General features: G+C 38.6%; 1 protein-coding gene across 1 annotated transcript in view; it reads left to right on the top strand.

Annotated features, from left to right (window-relative positions):
* The first annotated feature begins 1,603 nt into the window (after positions 1 to 1,603).
* The window catches only part of plppr1 (phospholipid phosphatase related 1), a 46,434-nt gene continuing 30,287 nt past the window's right edge, over positions 1,604 to 17,750 (top strand). Inside the window, exons 1-2 of the mRNA XM_054612907.1 lie at positions 1,604 to 1,637; positions 16,554 to 16,663. Of these exons, the coding sequence (XP_054468882.1) occupies positions 16,604 to 16,663 (60 nt within the window). The 5' untranslated portion in view covers positions 1,604 to 1,637; positions 16,554 to 16,603. The remainder of the gene's footprint in view (positions 1,638 to 16,553; positions 16,664 to 17,750) is intronic.

The following is a 17,750-nucleotide window of genomic DNA, read 5'->3' on the forward strand; positions in this document are numbered from 1 at the left end:
GATTTTAGCTTTTAAGCACCAACGTTTTTTTATTAGAAGAATAATGTTTGTGCCTTTTCTTTCTTGTTGACTCATTTCAAAACAGTCTGATACTTATATTGGACCGATTAACGCGATCAATGACCGCTATGAGAGGGCTTCAAAATAATTTAAGTTGTTTTGCAGTTTCAGGTGCGAATATTGATATTGTAGTGTTTTTCTATTGTATCAAAAGCCAATTTAAATGAATGGTGATATTGTTAGGCCATATGATTAAATTCAGCATTTACATTAGCCTAAAATTCGAGTTGCAGAGTCAATCAGGATAATGTCAATACAATTATAAAGTGTAACCGATATTGGGTTTCCAAACTTAAAATTGCTTCAAAGTACTGAAATAAACAATCTATTAGTGAAAAACTTAAGCTTGGATAAGATGCAGACTAATTGTACATGACTTCTAAGACAGGTCTGGCCTGCTGGTAAATTCTGTTTGTACAGAAAATTCAAAATACAATAACATTTGTGTATGCAGCAAGTTCTCCTAAATAACTCATACAAACCATGTAAGAGCAGATCCGTTCAAACAAGTGGTTGTTGCATGGGGCCAAACTGCATTTTGAGGCTCCTTCACATTAGTTTATGATGCACAATGAGCCCTGTTGGTTGACTATTTATCTTCCTTTAATTTAAGATTGGGAGGCAAACACAAATTACTCATTAGTTTCATCTACTATTTTGCTTAATAGCATTTTACAAACGTGTATCTTTGACTTGTCTGTATCCTACACTTTATTAGTCTTCTGTCTGGGGCGGCTGTGGCATAGTGGAGAGCAAGGTAGTTCTCCAATCAGAGGGTCGGTGGTTCAATACCCGGCTTCGGCAGTCGATGTGTCCTTGGGCAAGACACTTAACCCCAAGTTGCTCCCGAAGGCTTGCCATCGGTGTGGACTGGATGTGAATGAATGTTAGTTAGAGTCTGATGGTGGCACCTTGCATGGTAGCCTGTCATCAGTGTGTGAATGGGTGAATGATATGTAATATACTACTGATTGTAAGTCGCTTTGGATAAAAGCATCTGCTAAATGACTGTAATGTAATGTAATGTAAAAATAAACCTCAGATTTGTCTAACATGGCCCATGTTAGACAAATGTCCCAATTGAAAACCAAATCTTGGTTTAAATTTAAAAAAACTTTTCTGTGAGAATGGTACCAGTGTAAATCTCTCAGAATCTCATATCAATATCCTGTCTGACTGGAAACGTGTGTTTCAACTCCATGAATATGAAGCAGGATGGAGAAGATACAAAGCAGCCTCCACTCCAATTAAAGCAGTGTTCCTATAGGAGCTGTGCAGGGGGAATAGCCAGACAGCCAACTTGCTTGTAACACAAGGTCCCACTCCCCACACGGAATTAAACACGCTCCACTGGACTCCTCCTCCTCCTCTTCCTCCTCCTCCTCCTCCTCCTCCTCCTCCTCTGCACAGCATCCACACGCTGCGTGATCCCCATCACAAACCCAGAGCGGTGGCTTCGCTGAGCCGATGGAGTAGTAGTACTAGTAGTAGTGGGAGTGCTCTTTCTTCCTTTTTCCTTTTTTTTGTTGCTTTAATGGATTCGCCTTTTCTCCGGAATACCGTTTCATCACATCGTGGTAAGTTTGTGTGTGTGTGTGTGTGTGTGTGTGTGTGTGTTCCTGCAGATGCTGTGGGGGTAGAAATAAGAGGAGCTATTGTCTGTTGCTGAGGCAAGTTCGGACCTTTAATGAAGACCTTGTATCAGATACAACACAGATCACATGAATGAAACGGGGCTTTTTGTGATCCAGTGTGGAGAATAGTGTTTTAATGATTGTAATAGAATCGATATGGGTATTTAGACAGACACCTGTCTCTAGCAGCAGCAGTGACCGTCCTCCAGGGCTTATTTACGCCCCTACAAAACACATTTTTCTTTTCTTTCTGCAGGTTATATGCTTGTTCTCAGCCCTGCGCAATCCCTAGTTTATAGCATGGGTAAAACAAACATTTGTGCTGAAATGCTTCTCCTCCGTTGCCGAGCAGGACAGAAAAAAGAAAAAAGAAAAATTCGGCCCATCTCTCCCCCCCCAACATCACAGGGTGGATGCTTTTGCAGATCACTGGAGAGGCTGATATCCCATGCTTGTTAAGACGCCTTGTTGAGAGGTGTAGGGTTATTATTTCGGTGCAGCATGTGCCATCATCCTCATCATCCTCATCATCCTCATCATCCTCATCATCCTCATCATCCTCACCCTCCTTTCCTGATTGCTTCTGCTATCTTCATATTCAGAAAACGGTACTGTGCATCTGCAGACTTGGCCTTATAGCTTGAATACGAGATCCGGAACCTCATCTTCTAATGGTGCAAATACCAACACAGGATGAATAAAATCATATTTCTGATGCAAAAGAAGGGCTTTTTTTTTTTAATTATAAATGTGGGTTTTGATCCAATATGACCTTATCTTAAAGCTGCTCTCTGGACACGAGTTTTCAAATGCATGAGGTATATTTACTGTAAGTTGTATATAAGGCTGTGGATGTGATCAAACAATGCATTTAAAAAAATCTTCGGTGAATAACAACAAAATGAATCAAATCTGGCTGAGTGGAGTCGAGAAGCTTGCAGACCAGTGACCGTGAATGGACCCTCGATGAAGCAGAAGTCAATGTTGACCATGTAGTGTCGCTTATTTTGAATCTCTCGCTCTGATTATTGGATAGTTTTCCCTGTCTTCTTACATTCTCAGTGGTGGAGATATATTGCTTAATGCTCCCTGCCTGTCTGCATGCTGCCATCTGTATTGAATCTTCCCTATGTCCCCTGGCAGAGCACTGCAAGCAAGATAGTATCACCCGCCCAGAGAGGCACATATTACTAACCAGCTATTTGTACCTGTGAGTTTGTGAGTTTTGCTGAGCGTGTATTTGTATTTGACATGTGTACTCGTGCTTGTCCCTGTGGTATACTGTAGCAGGCAAATGGTATTATTCAGCAGACAGATGGCGGGCGGCTGGGCATCAGGTGAGCCTTCCCTTGGCTGTCAGCGAGGCCCGCCGAATGCAAGATAACTCTTGGCATTAACCCACCATGCATGCCGTTCTATATAGAGGCACAAGTGTGCGTTAATACAGAGTGTGTTTTGTATATTTGAGTATGAAAATGCTTCTTGGAGACAAGAGAATGCACACAGGAGTGCATGTGTAAAAGGTTCCATTCTAGATTGCTCATACAGAAGGTCTTGTTTTGCTGTGGGGTGCGTGTGTGTTTGGCTTTCCTTGAAAGGTTATGTCACTTTTGACCAATCAGACAGCAAAACAGGCTGAGGTCACAATGACATCATCATGCCTGGCAATGATATGCTGTAGTGATGTTAGCTTGTGACATCATCAGCGTATCAGGTACACGGCTGTCAACAGATCATGATTGTTATTGTGAACATTGTTTCTATTTTTTCATTAGGTTTATTAGTATTGTTGTTGCGATGATTATGTGCAAATATGACACATGATTTGGATTTAGTTTTAGTCTGTTTTGACAAAAAAAAAAATTCAGTTTTGGTGACATTTTAGTCATTTGATTTTTGTAGTATGATGTCTAGTTTTGTTTAACAATATCTAATGAAATTATGGTAAAATGCTTTCTTTGGTTGCCACAGTCTTTTTTTTGTTATCTCTCGAGTTAGTTTTGATTTATACATTAGTTTTGGTCACTGAAAAACACCAATGAATACTTTGCAATCGTTGTGCCTTCTGTGTGATATACTGTAGACTGTGACACTTTTAGCCCTGCAAACTCAGCTTACAGAGTAACGCTGCAACACACTCGCTATTGTTATCATTAGAAGTTCATAAGTGATGGACAGCAAGAGGATGGCTCGCAACAGAGCAGAGCATCCTATCAAATTTGTAAAAATGTAATTCAGCTCCAGTGAATGATGACCTAGTCAGAACATGAGCAATGTGTCAAAACATGCAAGGGAAATGTAACATCATCCTGAACAGCAGCGAGTGACTGCTCAGGGTAACTGGATAAGCAAACGCATTTTGCTTCTGGCTATTTACACTTCAAGGCTTCAGTTATTTCTATCTGCTTTTTGGAGCACACAAAGCTGATATAGTGCTCTTACACATGGCAAAAAAATAATAATCTTGACAAGGTGCTGTTCTGAAATGTGTAACAAATTCCAATAATCTCAGGGACACACAGGCCGATACCTTATGTTGTTAAATCACCAGAAGGGAAGCTGCAGGAAGCGCTGACCTCTGAACTCATGTCTGCTATCTAACTCCTCCTCCACTCCCACAATAGAGACTGGCTATTGATCACATGCGCACACATACATACACACACACACACATAAACCCTTTGCATGCTCCATTGATAGCAGGTATTTGATTACCACAAGATGTGGGGGCAGTGTTATTAGAGTTGTGGGGGTGTCCTGATTGGGCAATATATCTGTCACCATGACGTCTCCTGGGAATGCTTAGCCCTAAGGTGAGATAAGGCCTGCCCCTGAAGACCAAGAGGTCCGCCCTTTATCTGTAAGGAGGCTGCTATATTCAGGTGATATAGTGACAGAGAGGAGCAGGGGGAAAAAAGGAACACTGACTGCATTGAATGAATGTTTTTGCTCGGTCTGCCAGAAGCCAAATAGAAATGCAATAACAGCTAATGTGGCTAAACATCTATATTTACAAGGATGCCTGATTAATTTGAGAGATGAGTGATATTTTGTTGGCTTGAGTGTACAGATACAGCCAGTATTCGTAGCGTGCCAGAATGCAACGCATGCTTCTCAGCCCAAACTCGTGTATATAATTAGTTTGAATGGAAATGGGAGCTAATGGAGAAATATTTTAAATTGAAGCCAAATGTCGCTGGCTGAGAGGCTTGGGTGTTTTTTTGTTTTTTTCGTTTTGTTTATAGTAACTGACCATATTAAGGAGGAATTTGAGATTGATAATCTTCATATTTGGATATAAAGTGATAAACAAATCAAGCAAAACAACACACTTTGGTAAAGAGTAGAATTATTTGTTCAAATGTTCGTCATTAATTTCCAGTGTCACTAATGTTTGTTTTTATTGAATCTTTTACCTCGTTGGCAGATGTTGCAGCAACTTGAATTAATGTATATATTAATCTGTTATTGAATATCAAACCCTTTTACTTTGCTGGACCCACTGAGCTATTCTGGACACGTATGCGGTGATCACACTGATAAGCAACAGAAGAAGTGAGAGTGAAGTCATTTGTCCTCAGGTGTTCTCAAAGTAAGGATGTGAAGCACATTTTAGATGAGCCGAGATTGTATTTGATTAAGTCTTATATACAACGTCAATGAAAAGACACAACTGGCAGCAGTTAGAAGCCAATTCCTCATCAAGGGAGCCAAGATGCATCTGTGTGAGTTGAAATTGTTTGTTCTTGATGAGAACATTTGCGCTAACCACGTTGCTTTATGAATCTATAAATGTAGAGAAGTGAGAGGAAAGAGCAGAGATGCTCGAGGGAAATATCAGAGGAATCTGGTGAATTCTGAGATCAGTCAAGTGTCTTTAAGTGTCAGTATGTAAGGGTTCCTTAGGTAAAGGTACCAGTAAAACAATGTACGAATAGAAGTACCATAGTTCAAAATCCTACTTGAGTAAAAGTAGCGTACATACAGTAAGTATTATCTTTTTTTTTTAACTTAAAGTATCAAAATAAGTACTGTACTGTAGCCCACTGGTTTTCAATCTAGGGGTCAGGCTTCTTAAAAGGCTATATTACATTTGAATTTTCTGTTATCTTTGTTTTTTTGTGTGAAATGAAAAAATAAGGATGATGAGGAATATATATCTTGGTGGAGCTGCTAATCATTTGTCTTAATCTTTAGCAATGAATTGGATCTGATAAGTTTATCATATGTTTTAAAGAAAAATATTGATCTAAAGGAACTAGTAACTTTATCTGTCTTGTACTTGTGTTAAAAAGTATACTATTTCTATCTGAAATGTAGTGAAGTCGAAGTATAAATTGGCATAAATACAAACACTCCAGTAAAGTGCTTTACAATTGTACTTATGTACAGTACATGAGTAGGCTCTAAACACTAAGTCTGAGTAATTCTGAGTTTTTCCTACTAGTGCTTATAGGCCAGCTGAGTCGAACTTCTATTGGTAAATGTTGCAGCTAAACAATAACTTTGCCTCAGTATACTACAGTGACTATATGAGTAATTATTTTTCAATATTCAATATACTTTTCAATATCTGTGCCACAGATACTTTTTAGTCTGTACCAGAACAATATTGAGATTTGATTTGATTGAGGTCACTGCAGCTGCATAATTTCTAGAATTGTATATTTACTGAGGTATTTTAGAGCATAGAATAAAACATTAAAATCTCTTAAGCTTGTGTTAACCCCAGACTTTATTTTAGGCATCTAACAAAAAACCCATTGAGTTCAAGTGCAAATGCAAAAACGCCAACTCATTTCCAGGTTTTAGGACTCATTCCTGCAGCAAACTATTAGGGTGAAAAATAACTGAACACCAAGAGATCAAGAGCTCGTTTGATCTAATTATAGACTGAAATCTTGAGATGTTACAAGGCAGCATGACAAAAAACTTGCATAGCATCACTCAGCATTCAACACACGGAGTGAAAACACACACAGACGTACACACACGCACACACACACACACACACACACACACACATACACATACAGAAGCCTTGGGGGGGACTGGCAACCCGCATTTTCCCAACTTAAGAATTTACATTCATACATATGCATATTTACCTGAAGCTCTTGCAGTTGTTTAATGTCATTTGTTGGAATGCAAAGCAACAACTACCATTCCTGTGGCATTAATTCTCTGCATTGGCTTAACCTGACATTTCTTTTTTTAATTGTTTATATATAGGATTACATCTAGAAGAAATGCAATATTATCAAATCAAGTTAAGCCTTAAGTGTCACTATGAAGAACCAATAATTAGTCAATAACCACAGATATTATTGAGAAGGACCCTACATCAAAAGTGAAAAGATAGCATCTTTAAGGTGTCACCACACTGTTTATTCAATAGCAGTATATTCATTGGTGATAATGAAGTAGGTGCTAATAAAATGTGACTGTTTTTTTTGTGCAGTTGAAAAAAGAACAGGTGGAGGTATGACAGGTAAAAATGATCAAGGCTGTGGCGATGAGTTTAAATGAGCTTCAGAGAAAAAAAACTCTGGAAAAAGTGAGGGTGAAACTCAGGCCAGCAGCTGAGGCAAACCCTTAATATGTGGAAATACAGAAATGTGTTTGAAGGCTTTTGAGAATGTACGCTGTTGGTTAGAAGCATCTGAAAGAAAAAAACCTAGTTTAATATCTCCTCAGCCCTTCTCTGTTGCCTCTTCATGTTTTACTTCTAATTATCACATACTGTAAAGTCTCTCTCAGGGGGAATCGTTTTTTTCTTAGTTTGAGAAGTTTGGATTCTTTTCTAAAAAAGGAGATTCTTGATCTTTTACTGTCGGCTTCGTTCTGTGTCTGATCTCATCTTACTTGTCCCTGTGTTTGACATTCTTGTGTCCTCTATTGTTTATCGTTGCCAGGCATTCTTCAGCTTTTCCAGTTAAGCTTTCTGTCACAAAGGAAGAAAAAATGATTCCCTTGGCAATTTCTCACATTTAAGTTATTCAGTGTGGTTAACAGTGGTTTTATTATTATTGTAAGAAATGACAACATAAAATGTATTAAAGGCACAACGCAAATTTCTAGCGTGAACGTTACATTGCACTCTTATAATACTGCAGGACTCATGATTGACAGTTAAAACAAATTTAAACATATTGATGCAGAAAAAACCGAGATATTGTCTTATTTATTCCAGACATTCTAATTCCTTGTTTGAACCTGACGCCTACATTACCCACAATGCAGATTGGTGCCTATTGAGTCAGAGATTAGGGTGTGTTTTGCCATGAAGAATGTTAAAAACAAATGATATCTTTGGTTCTGTTGCTTGAATATAGATTTTTTTTCTAATCTTTTTTGCCAGAAGGTCATGATCCCTCACCGGCTTCCCACACCAAAACCCTTGCAATTAATTGTGTTCATGCGCGGATAGTTGGAAGGCTTGAATCTGCAGCGTCTCTGTGGGGATGAATAAGTGCTTTGCTTTGGGACCATCTGTGTGTTAACACAGCGAGTTAATGAGGTTTGATTGTCAATGCCAAAATAGTTGTTGAACATCTTCAAGTGAAGAAGTGAATTAAAGTGAAAGTGGGGTTGTTAAAATCATATTTTATGCATTGTAATTTAAGTTTGGTTTACGTCAACAGAAGGTCTCAGGGCACTTTACTCATGCATTTGTAAGTGGGATTGCAAAGGTAATTGATTCTTATTTTGTTTGCAAATCATTTTGACAAAATAAGATATACGCTACTTTGTGAGCATCTTCAGTTTGAAAATGTAAGAAACAGCATGGGACTTTAGATTTCATATTCCTGCTAAAAATGACAATCAGCATGTCCCAGGAGAGGTAGCAAAAGTTCTTCTCCCCCAAATGAACCACCTTCTTAAACAAGATGCAAGCCTCATTTTGTCTTTTTGTATCCCTCCTCTGTTTGTCTTACTCATGTCTTTTCTGTCTCTGACTCTCCCCATTCTTTCTGCTCTATCCGCTGTGAGTCACTGATGTCTAGCTCTGAGGGGAGATGGGAGAAGAAAGACGACCGTGTTATTTTATGTTAACACACATTTTTATGTGCACGATAGAGCGAGTTCATCACTGCCTGACAAAGATTTTGGAATGATATTTTGGAATGATTTTCTGGATGTGCATTTTTTAGAAGTTGTACTGCTTTGTCAACAAATGCGTTGTTAGAGAACCCATTATTATTGTTTTCTACAGAAAAATGTATTCCCCACTTTTGAGAAAGCCCTAAGGGAAGTATGAAAACTGACTAGAGCAACAAAGATGCTCCATTGGCAAGCTAAGCAGCTCTGGGACAGCTCTGTGTCTGTGAGAGGGACAGTTTGTGCTGTGTATTTGACAGAAGAGGAATTTATAATGAGATGGATACACCATGATGGTCATTAGACTTTTCCTCAGTTATGATTTCAGTAAGAAGTATCAAAGGTGTTTTATGGTCCTGAGGTTTGTATAATACATATAAAAAAAAGCAGCAGCAGGAGCATGTTCAACGGCCCAAAACTCTCTGTAGTCAAAGTGAAAGGCATAACTGTGCAGGGTATTTTTTGGACACAGACTGGCATGCTGAGTTGGCGTGTGTCCAGCAAAACGTTGCGTTCCTTGGTTTTCATGCAAACAAGCCTAAAACTCAAAATAGCCTCAATTAAGGTTGTTATGTGGATAAACAATCATGAAAACCATCTCCACATCAACCTATGGAAAGTAGCAATAAAGCAAAATACACTTTACATTCATTGGCTGCAGCTCATCTTCAAATGTAGACGTTCCAATTGGGTACCATATTGTACAATACATTCTACACAATACTTATTCTTCATTCCTACAGTCAAAGCAATTGGAAAGAAAATATTCCTGTTTAAGGCTCCTTCAGACTGAAATAACTTACATTCAAAGATACAATCCATAACATAATTTCACATCCTTAAAAAAATGGGATGCCTTTTTATTTTAAGTTAAATTGTTCATGTTTTAAGATGATGCTATCCTATACAATGTGCTGTATATTCTATATTTTTCTCTATTATATTTTTGCCTGGCCAACATTTGTTCACGGCCTCTCTGGGGCCATACAGTGTGTGTTTGTGTCAGTGTACTCACCAATGTACTCTCCTTTCTGATGTTTGTGTGTTCACTGTCTTAGTTGTAGTGTTTTGGTTGTATTGTTGATTTTTGTTTTGTTTTTGTCTTTACCATTACTTTAATATCTTTGTTTCGTTTCTTGTCATTCATTTTTGTATGTATTGTTTGTATTGTTAGGACCTCCAAAAAGAAGATGGTTCATCTCAAGAGGTTTACCCTAATGAATAATCTTGTACACTCAAACAAGACACTGAAACCTTAAAATATTCTATTTACAGTCATTTAAAATCACTTAAAATCAAAAAACAAATCAGTGACTCAATAAATGAACAAAACAATAAATACATTACTGAATTGTGTCAACACTTCAGTTTCATCTCATATAAAGCATTTCCAGCTTGGTCCAAAGTTCCAAAATGTTCGAACTTGAAGTAGCCAGCTTCAGAATTCTGAAAAGTTTGATAACTTACGCTCCTTTGTTTAAGTATAAAGGACAGAAGGGCTACAACAATGGCTACTGGCAGTGATAACTGGAGGTAATATTTCCCCAGCATTATCACCAACTCTGTCATTGTGACAGTTTAAGTCGCAGTCAGGCAGAACAACTTGGAGATGGTCAATCAGATGATAGTCGTGGGCTCAATATTTTACAGTCAGCCCTCGCCGTCTCTGGGAGGACGATGTTCACGTCTAGACAAAGTCATCACAGGCTGGCTGAGTGGAGAGGAGAGACTGATGAATCCTGACAAGGCCTGTAGGCAGCTCGTTTGATGAGCTTGCCTCTGGGAAGACGATCTCATCACCTTTCATCTGACTGTAATTAATCGGCCCTTGGAATTGGAAGAAAAATGATCTCGGTTGTGATCTTTGGTACATCTTTTGAAACTGGGATGTCTCCAGGCGAGAGACAAAGAGAAATCATGTGAAGACTACTGCGACTACGTTTGTTCAGACAATTGTTCAGCGCTGTGGCTTCCTCAGAGCTGTGAGGCTGTTCTGGTTGTGTGAGAAATAAGCGAATGTAGTGTAAACTCTTTGACGTTGAGTGCGGCCCCCTTAAATTTTTCTGATTCGAATCATCTGTCACAGAGCCCCAAGTCAAATCATCAAGCTCACAGTCCCACTGTCAAAATGCCAGTTGTTTTTTTTTGTCTCTTCCCTCTGCGGCATTGCCCACAGAACCAGGCAAAAATAAAAGCTTAGACTGAACAGTTTTTTTTAAAAATAGACCATGTCTCAAAAGATTTAGGGTTGTGGCCACTTTGAGCATCAAAAAGACAATACTAGCCAATCATTTAAAGCAGCCACTAGTTCTAGACATTTTTTCTTCAGAATAAAGTACTTCTTCTGCATTCATACATTGCTGTATATCATTACACTATAATAGACTTAGTAGTACATTCATATTTCAATTAGTTTTTCATCACTTACATCACCTGTAGTTTTTTTCAGTCGGTCTGTTCATTATAATTACATTGTGGCCAATTTCTAATCTGTTCATTACGAATGAAAATAAACCGACGGGTGACTCATTTGTTGCATAGTTTTGGTGACTGTCATCTCTGCTACATGGACCAATCAAATGACATACTTTGATGACTGACAATAAGTCAACACTTCAGTGTTCCTATATATGTTTACTTATCTTCCCTGATGTCACAAAGAGCTCACAATAGAAATAATTGATCATAAGCGCTGCCAGTCGAGTTTGCAACTGGACCCACATTTGCCATTGGTTTGTTTTTGAATAATGACCTATAAGTAGACGATGAAGAGGCATCTTGTTGCAAATGGCCGATAGCTATGTGGCTGCTCGTTTCACCAACTTTATAATGAGGAACTGACAAAGTAAATGAAGCAAGCACAAGCACAGCACCCTTCTGTTTACCTCCGTAACACTTTGTTATTGATTGAGGGAAAATCTATGGTTGTTTGCTGGGCTGTCTGGCGGCCCAGTGGTAAAGATGCATACTGTACACTATGATGGCAACATCCTCAGTTAGACCTGGGTTGCATGTTATCCCCGCTTGTACTACAACACAATCCGGTGGCAGCGCCAATTGGCTTTCACAACACAAATACACCGTACCAGAGTCAGATTGGAAACGGATCAGGACACACCTTTATAGGTGGTGTATCTTTAGTTGATTGATGTATCTTTCAGATTAAGAAACTGAACCCATGGGCAAACATAGCAGAGTTTGTTTGAACGGTACCAAATAGGTCAGGTGTGGAAGTCAATTCACTGTGTAATATCAGTTTTCAAAATACTGTTTATTAGAAGAACTGATGTATGCTTTTGAATATATCTTTTTGTTCCTTGAAAGAAATATCGTAGCTATTATGATTCCAGGTGTTTGGCTAGTGATATAATGTGCATCACAGACTGTGCTGCACAATATTATTATTGCAAACAATGTATCATATCATATTGTATAACATAGCGACGTATCCAGTGTCCCCCACACTCTGCAGTTATAATCTTTTGCTCATTACGGCTGTTTATACAGGGAACGATGCTTATGTGAAAAAAACAGCTTAAACAAATCAAATTTTCCACTGAGAAAAAAATCACAGTTGGCTACATGAAGTATTTCCATTTGACTGGTTTAATAAAAGGATGGTTCAGTGGAGCAAGCTGCAGAAATTATGAATAATTTAACCCCTGTTGGTGGTAGTAGAGAAAATTTGAAAAACTGCCACATATCTTACCGTATCGGAAGGTATAACTGTGTAAATGCGATTACATTTAATATTTGGGGCTTTTTTATACCACATTACAAACATGACTACTCAATTTCCTCCCTGTAGTTGATGCCTCCCCAGCTGACATAATCTGCAAAGTCACTGAATCACTGGAGGCCGATTATACCGTTAATGTGCACTGAGACGGCAGTAGTGTTTTTTTAATGGATTTACTGAAAGCAATTAAATTTACATGGCAAGTAAGACTTCTAATGTTGGATTTTGCAGTTTTAGTGAAGTGTGAGACCATCCATCAACTGGAAAACCTTAGTTCAGCCTCACCTGACAGCTATCCACCCTGCAGATGTGTCCTTGAACAGAAGAATGAGCCTCTACCAGCTCTGCAGTTGATACTGACTTGATGTCTGCACTGATCTTTTGCAGGTGAAAAAGATTAAGTGTTAAATCTGCAGCCTTTATCACCATGCACAGGTTTTAAAAGTTTAAGTTCACATACAGATACCAAACAAGCTTTTTTGCCGTGTGAAGAGCTGAGAGACTGAGGGTCAAATTGTTTCCACCTAAAGTCGGGTTGATGAGTCTGGATTGAGTGTTAAATTAGACGGGACAAGCACTTAGGGACTGATTAGACCTGTCAGCTTCACTGTCTGCCTGCGTTGAGTGACTCAGCATGATTGAAGTGTTTGGTTTCAAATCAGGATGAGAGTTTCACTTGTGTTTATCTTTGTCAGTGGAACTTCATGTGAGGCGTTCTGTAGCAGAAGAAGGGATTTTACAGTTTGTGTTGCCATGCTGCTGTCCCTGCATACCTAAGTCATCAGATATGATCAGTGTCACACACAGAGCTTATAAATATATGCAACAAATTGTCTGATTTAACATATAGGAGGGGTAACATTGTTCCTTGGTTCACTATACAGTATCTTTTCAAATATTTCTGCATTTGTAGATGAACATAAAGATACTCCCATTAAAGTTGCAATAGAGTTTGATAAAATGGTTCAGGGTTTAAATGTCAAAAATGTCAGGTTATAAAGTCAGTCCCTGACAAACAAATTACCACAGGGTGAAATACATCGAAGGGGACACTTAAAACAGACAAGAGCACAATGCAGCCACAAGAAACTTTTGGAGCTTTTTTATTATGTATTAGCCTATTGCTTGTCCTTCGTTCAGGGTTGACTGATGAAAACATACTTATTTCCTTTCTCTGAGGATTCGAGGACAAGATTGACCACTTTTATATCTGTCCGTTAAATATAAGGCTAAAGACAGGAGCTGGATAGCTTAGCATAGCATAAAGACTGCACCAGTCATTTCAACATATAGGTTATTTTATGAATTAAACATATAACATGCTACTTAGTGACAGTTAAAGATGCTGGTAGGTGGATTTTGTTACCTTTGGACTGTCAGCCAAGCTGTTTCCTCCTGTTTCCAGTTTTGGTTCAAAGCTAAGCTAAGCTAACCGGCTGCAGATATGAGAGCATTATCAATCTTTTCATTAACAATAACTCTTGGCGAGAAAGTGAATTGTCATATTTCCCAAAATGCCAACTATTGCTTTAACAAGTGTTGACTGTTTGATGGAAATTAAAGTAGTAATTGAGAAGAATAAGTCTTTATTAGCAGTTACCATCAAGCAACAGATAAGATATACAATCGGCGACATGTACAAGATATTAAGCAAAAATAGCAAAAATGTATCCTATAATAAATATATTTTTCACACACCAATGAACAAAAATGTACAGTATCAGTATATACTTATATATAAGTAGAGATGCAAATGACACACATATGAAATGACACACTTACAAGATTTTCAGTGTTTACACTGTTACACCGCCTTCAGCTCTGTGGGAAGCTGACTGCTGCTTTGATTCTTATTCTTTTGATTCCTTATTACTGGATTTTTGTTGACTTTAGTGCTGCTTTGTTCAGAACATTTTATCTCCAAACAATAACCCATATTTAGGATGTCTTAACTATGTCGAAGTTTAAATTAATTTGCAATACTGTTTACCACAAATTGATATTACTTTAATTCAAATTAAAATGTTTATTTAATTCATGTTTATACTTAATCCATATAGTTTAACTTGCACATTTTTTTGTCAGAGATTCTCATTTTATTTTTACTTTTGTGATTATGATCGATTTTTTGCGTATTTAATGAGCATTGTTAGGGGGAGCCTTTGTCATTGCCAACAACTGTTTCTCTGTAATTGGTGTCCATATGTAAAAAAAGAACTTGAAAATGTAACTGCTATTTATTACCAAATAGTTATGTATGAAATGCACCAAAGGCAGGCAATCTTGTCAACATTTGTGCAGAAATGTGGTAAATCTGTTGAAATCCAACAGAATCTGGCTTAAGGGTGTCTCCAGTGATTAAAATGAGCAGCCGGTTTTCAGGTAAAATTCATTATCTAGTATAAAATCAGAACATCAGTTGGTAAAAAAAACCAAAACAAGGGAAGATAAATAAATGTAGAAATTGTAATGCTCCACTGCTCCTTTTCTCTCTCCAACTTGGCTCCACAACAAACCTTCTCTCCACACTCTCTGCCTTTCATCAGTCAGAATTTCACAGTAGGAAGAGAGAGAGAGAGAGAGAGCTCAAATCAGCCGCAACATTACTCTTTAATGGGGAATTAAACATGGTTAAAGCCCCACAACACATTTAGGAAGATTAAATATCTGCGGGGGTTCATAGCGTTGTTGTTTGAAACTAATAAATCAACAATTACTACAGCAGATACTGGTATTTCTTGCTTTCCAGAACCACCTTTAAAACCCACATAATCTACACCCACTGACACTGCATGCATGGTCGGTCCCCAGCAATTGATAACAACGCTACAAGCAATTTCAGTCTAGATCCAGAAAAGCAAATATATCATGGCAATTTTCTTTTTTTATTTCAATGTTCTCTTGCCATATTCTCTATTTCTATTTGATTTCCCCTCTTACTCACAAGCTTGCTTGCTATTTCTATGGGGAAATGCTGTGGTATTGTTTGTGACAATTAGAAACTATAATGAGATGCAGTAAAACACAATGACAGCAGAATGGAAGCAATGCAAGAAACAGTGTTTGAGTGCTGGAGATCCATCAGTGTGGTTTCAGTCTCTGCTGGTTCTTTACAGCCGGAGAGAAGTTAGTTTTGTGTACATTTCAATACTGCAGCGATAGTTACAGTATTTATATATTTTTAAGGTCTAATCTGCACCAGGCAACTAGCCAGTCTTTGTCATCAAGGTCACTTTCCACTTGATCCCTACCCTTTGTCTCACAGGTGGTGAGCTCATTGGGACCTGGTTGCTCTTTTTCGTGAATCCAGTCAAGTAACAGGAAGTAGTGCAATTAGTCGATTAATCGCCAATTCAAGTCATTTATCAAGCAGATTTAGAGCACATTGTCTGGTTCTAGTTTATTAGATATGGTGATTAGCTGCAAACAAATCAAGCAATTTGAAAACATCACATTGGGCACTGGGAAATTCTGACAGGACTTCCTGACAGGAATATTCTGATATTGACTGTGATTGGTAATTGCAGCCCTGAAACGCCTGCTGGTGCCTCTTTCTGGCCCGGCCTCCAGTCCATCTCCCTTTTGGAGGTTTTTTGGATAAGACCTTTGGGAAAGAGACTCAAGGGTAGACCTAAGACACAACTCAAGGATTGAAATACTTATCTGCTCTGGGAGCTCTTAAGATCCCCCCAGAAGGGATTTGTGAAGGAAAAAGGGTCATTTGAGCTGTTCTGCCTGTCCTTTTCTGCCACTGGGACTAGGGATCAGATCTGGAATGATGTCAAGGCTGGAGGTGCTTTTCAAAGTCAGCTTCTGAGGTGTCATGATTCAATAAGTTATTTAACTTAAATAATAAAAATAAAACACTTTCAGGCTGTAAGTGATTGGTCAATATTGGGAGTGGCTGTCATCAATACACCAAATAACATGGATCTAGTGTAATAGGTAGAAATTGCACTGCTGTATTTCTCTCATTATAAGATAACGAGCGCTGACACTTGATGTTCCCGTCTTTGCAGAGTGAGCTGCCGTGAATCCCGAGAGGAGAAGTCTCCCGACAGGAGACAAGATGGCGTCCAACAACACCCTGCGCAGCTACTCCATCATCCCATGTTTCATCTTTGTAGAGGTGAGAGGCTGTGTGTGAATTTGAATCCTGGTGTCAGGGTGGGGGTGGGGGAAATGTAGATGATGAGTTTGTCTGTGTTTGTCTGTAGAGTGACAGTTTAACCATTAGCAAATGACCTCCTCGGGTAAAATTATACACAGCTAACCAGAGCGTAAAGTGTTGGAATGAGTGGAAAGCAGAGAGAGAGAGTGTGTGTGTGTGTGTGTGTGTGTAAGAAGTGTTCTGCTCCTCCATATTTAATTACCATGTCAGCTGAAAGTCCTTAATCAGAGAGATGTCTCAGGACGCCTTCCATTACTCTCTCCTCTCGCTCTTTTACACTCACACTCGCACTTCTCTGAGGAAATATCCTGAATAACTGTCTCAGATGAGTTCACGCCTCCTCTTTTATCTCATGCTTTCTTCCTCACTGACCTTTTGTGTCACATTTTCCGACAGCCTCCCACCATAAGACTCTTTCTCACTCTAAATGAATATAATTGTCAGACTAAGTCCTCCAAGATAAGTGAAATGTGACTTTGTGTCCTGTTTGATTCATGATGTTCTTTCTACCTTGCTGCTTTTTGAGGAGCTACATGGGATATTACCTATTTCTTGCCTCGGTACTTCTTATCTAAGAATCACACTTCTTTTCACTCCTGAGACATTAACTCAAGACACCCCCAGCTATTGATTAGTCAGATATCAATCATTTTAAATGGAGCTTTGTGTCGCTGAACAAGGAGAGATGGCAAAAAATGTGCCTTTACATTTGAGATCATTGTTCACTCTGATTTTAGCTCGACACCTTAAAATGTAACTTTGCACATAACAGGCGGATGAGCGAGGGAAATCAGTTTTTGACAGATTGCAAGTTTAGCAGCATGCAGTTATGAGCTATACAAATGACTAAGGAGCAGCAGACCCTCCTGTATGCAGTCTGGTATTAGACATGAACTAAAAATACTGGCTCATGTTGCTTGGTCTATTCTTATTTATTTTTTTCAGAATAAAACAGACATAATATGCTATGATTGCTATATTTCAAATCCCACTTGTGTCAATTGAAATGTCACTTTTACTCCCACGCAGCCAGACTTTAAGTTAG

The sequence above is a fragment of the Anoplopoma fimbria genome, chromosome 14 (assembly GCF_027596085.1).
Source record: "Anoplopoma fimbria isolate UVic2021 breed Golden Eagle Sablefish chromosome 14, Afim_UVic_2022, whole genome shotgun sequence".
Taxonomy (NCBI): domain Eukaryota; kingdom Metazoa; phylum Chordata; class Actinopteri; order Perciformes; family Anoplopomatidae; genus Anoplopoma; species Anoplopoma fimbria.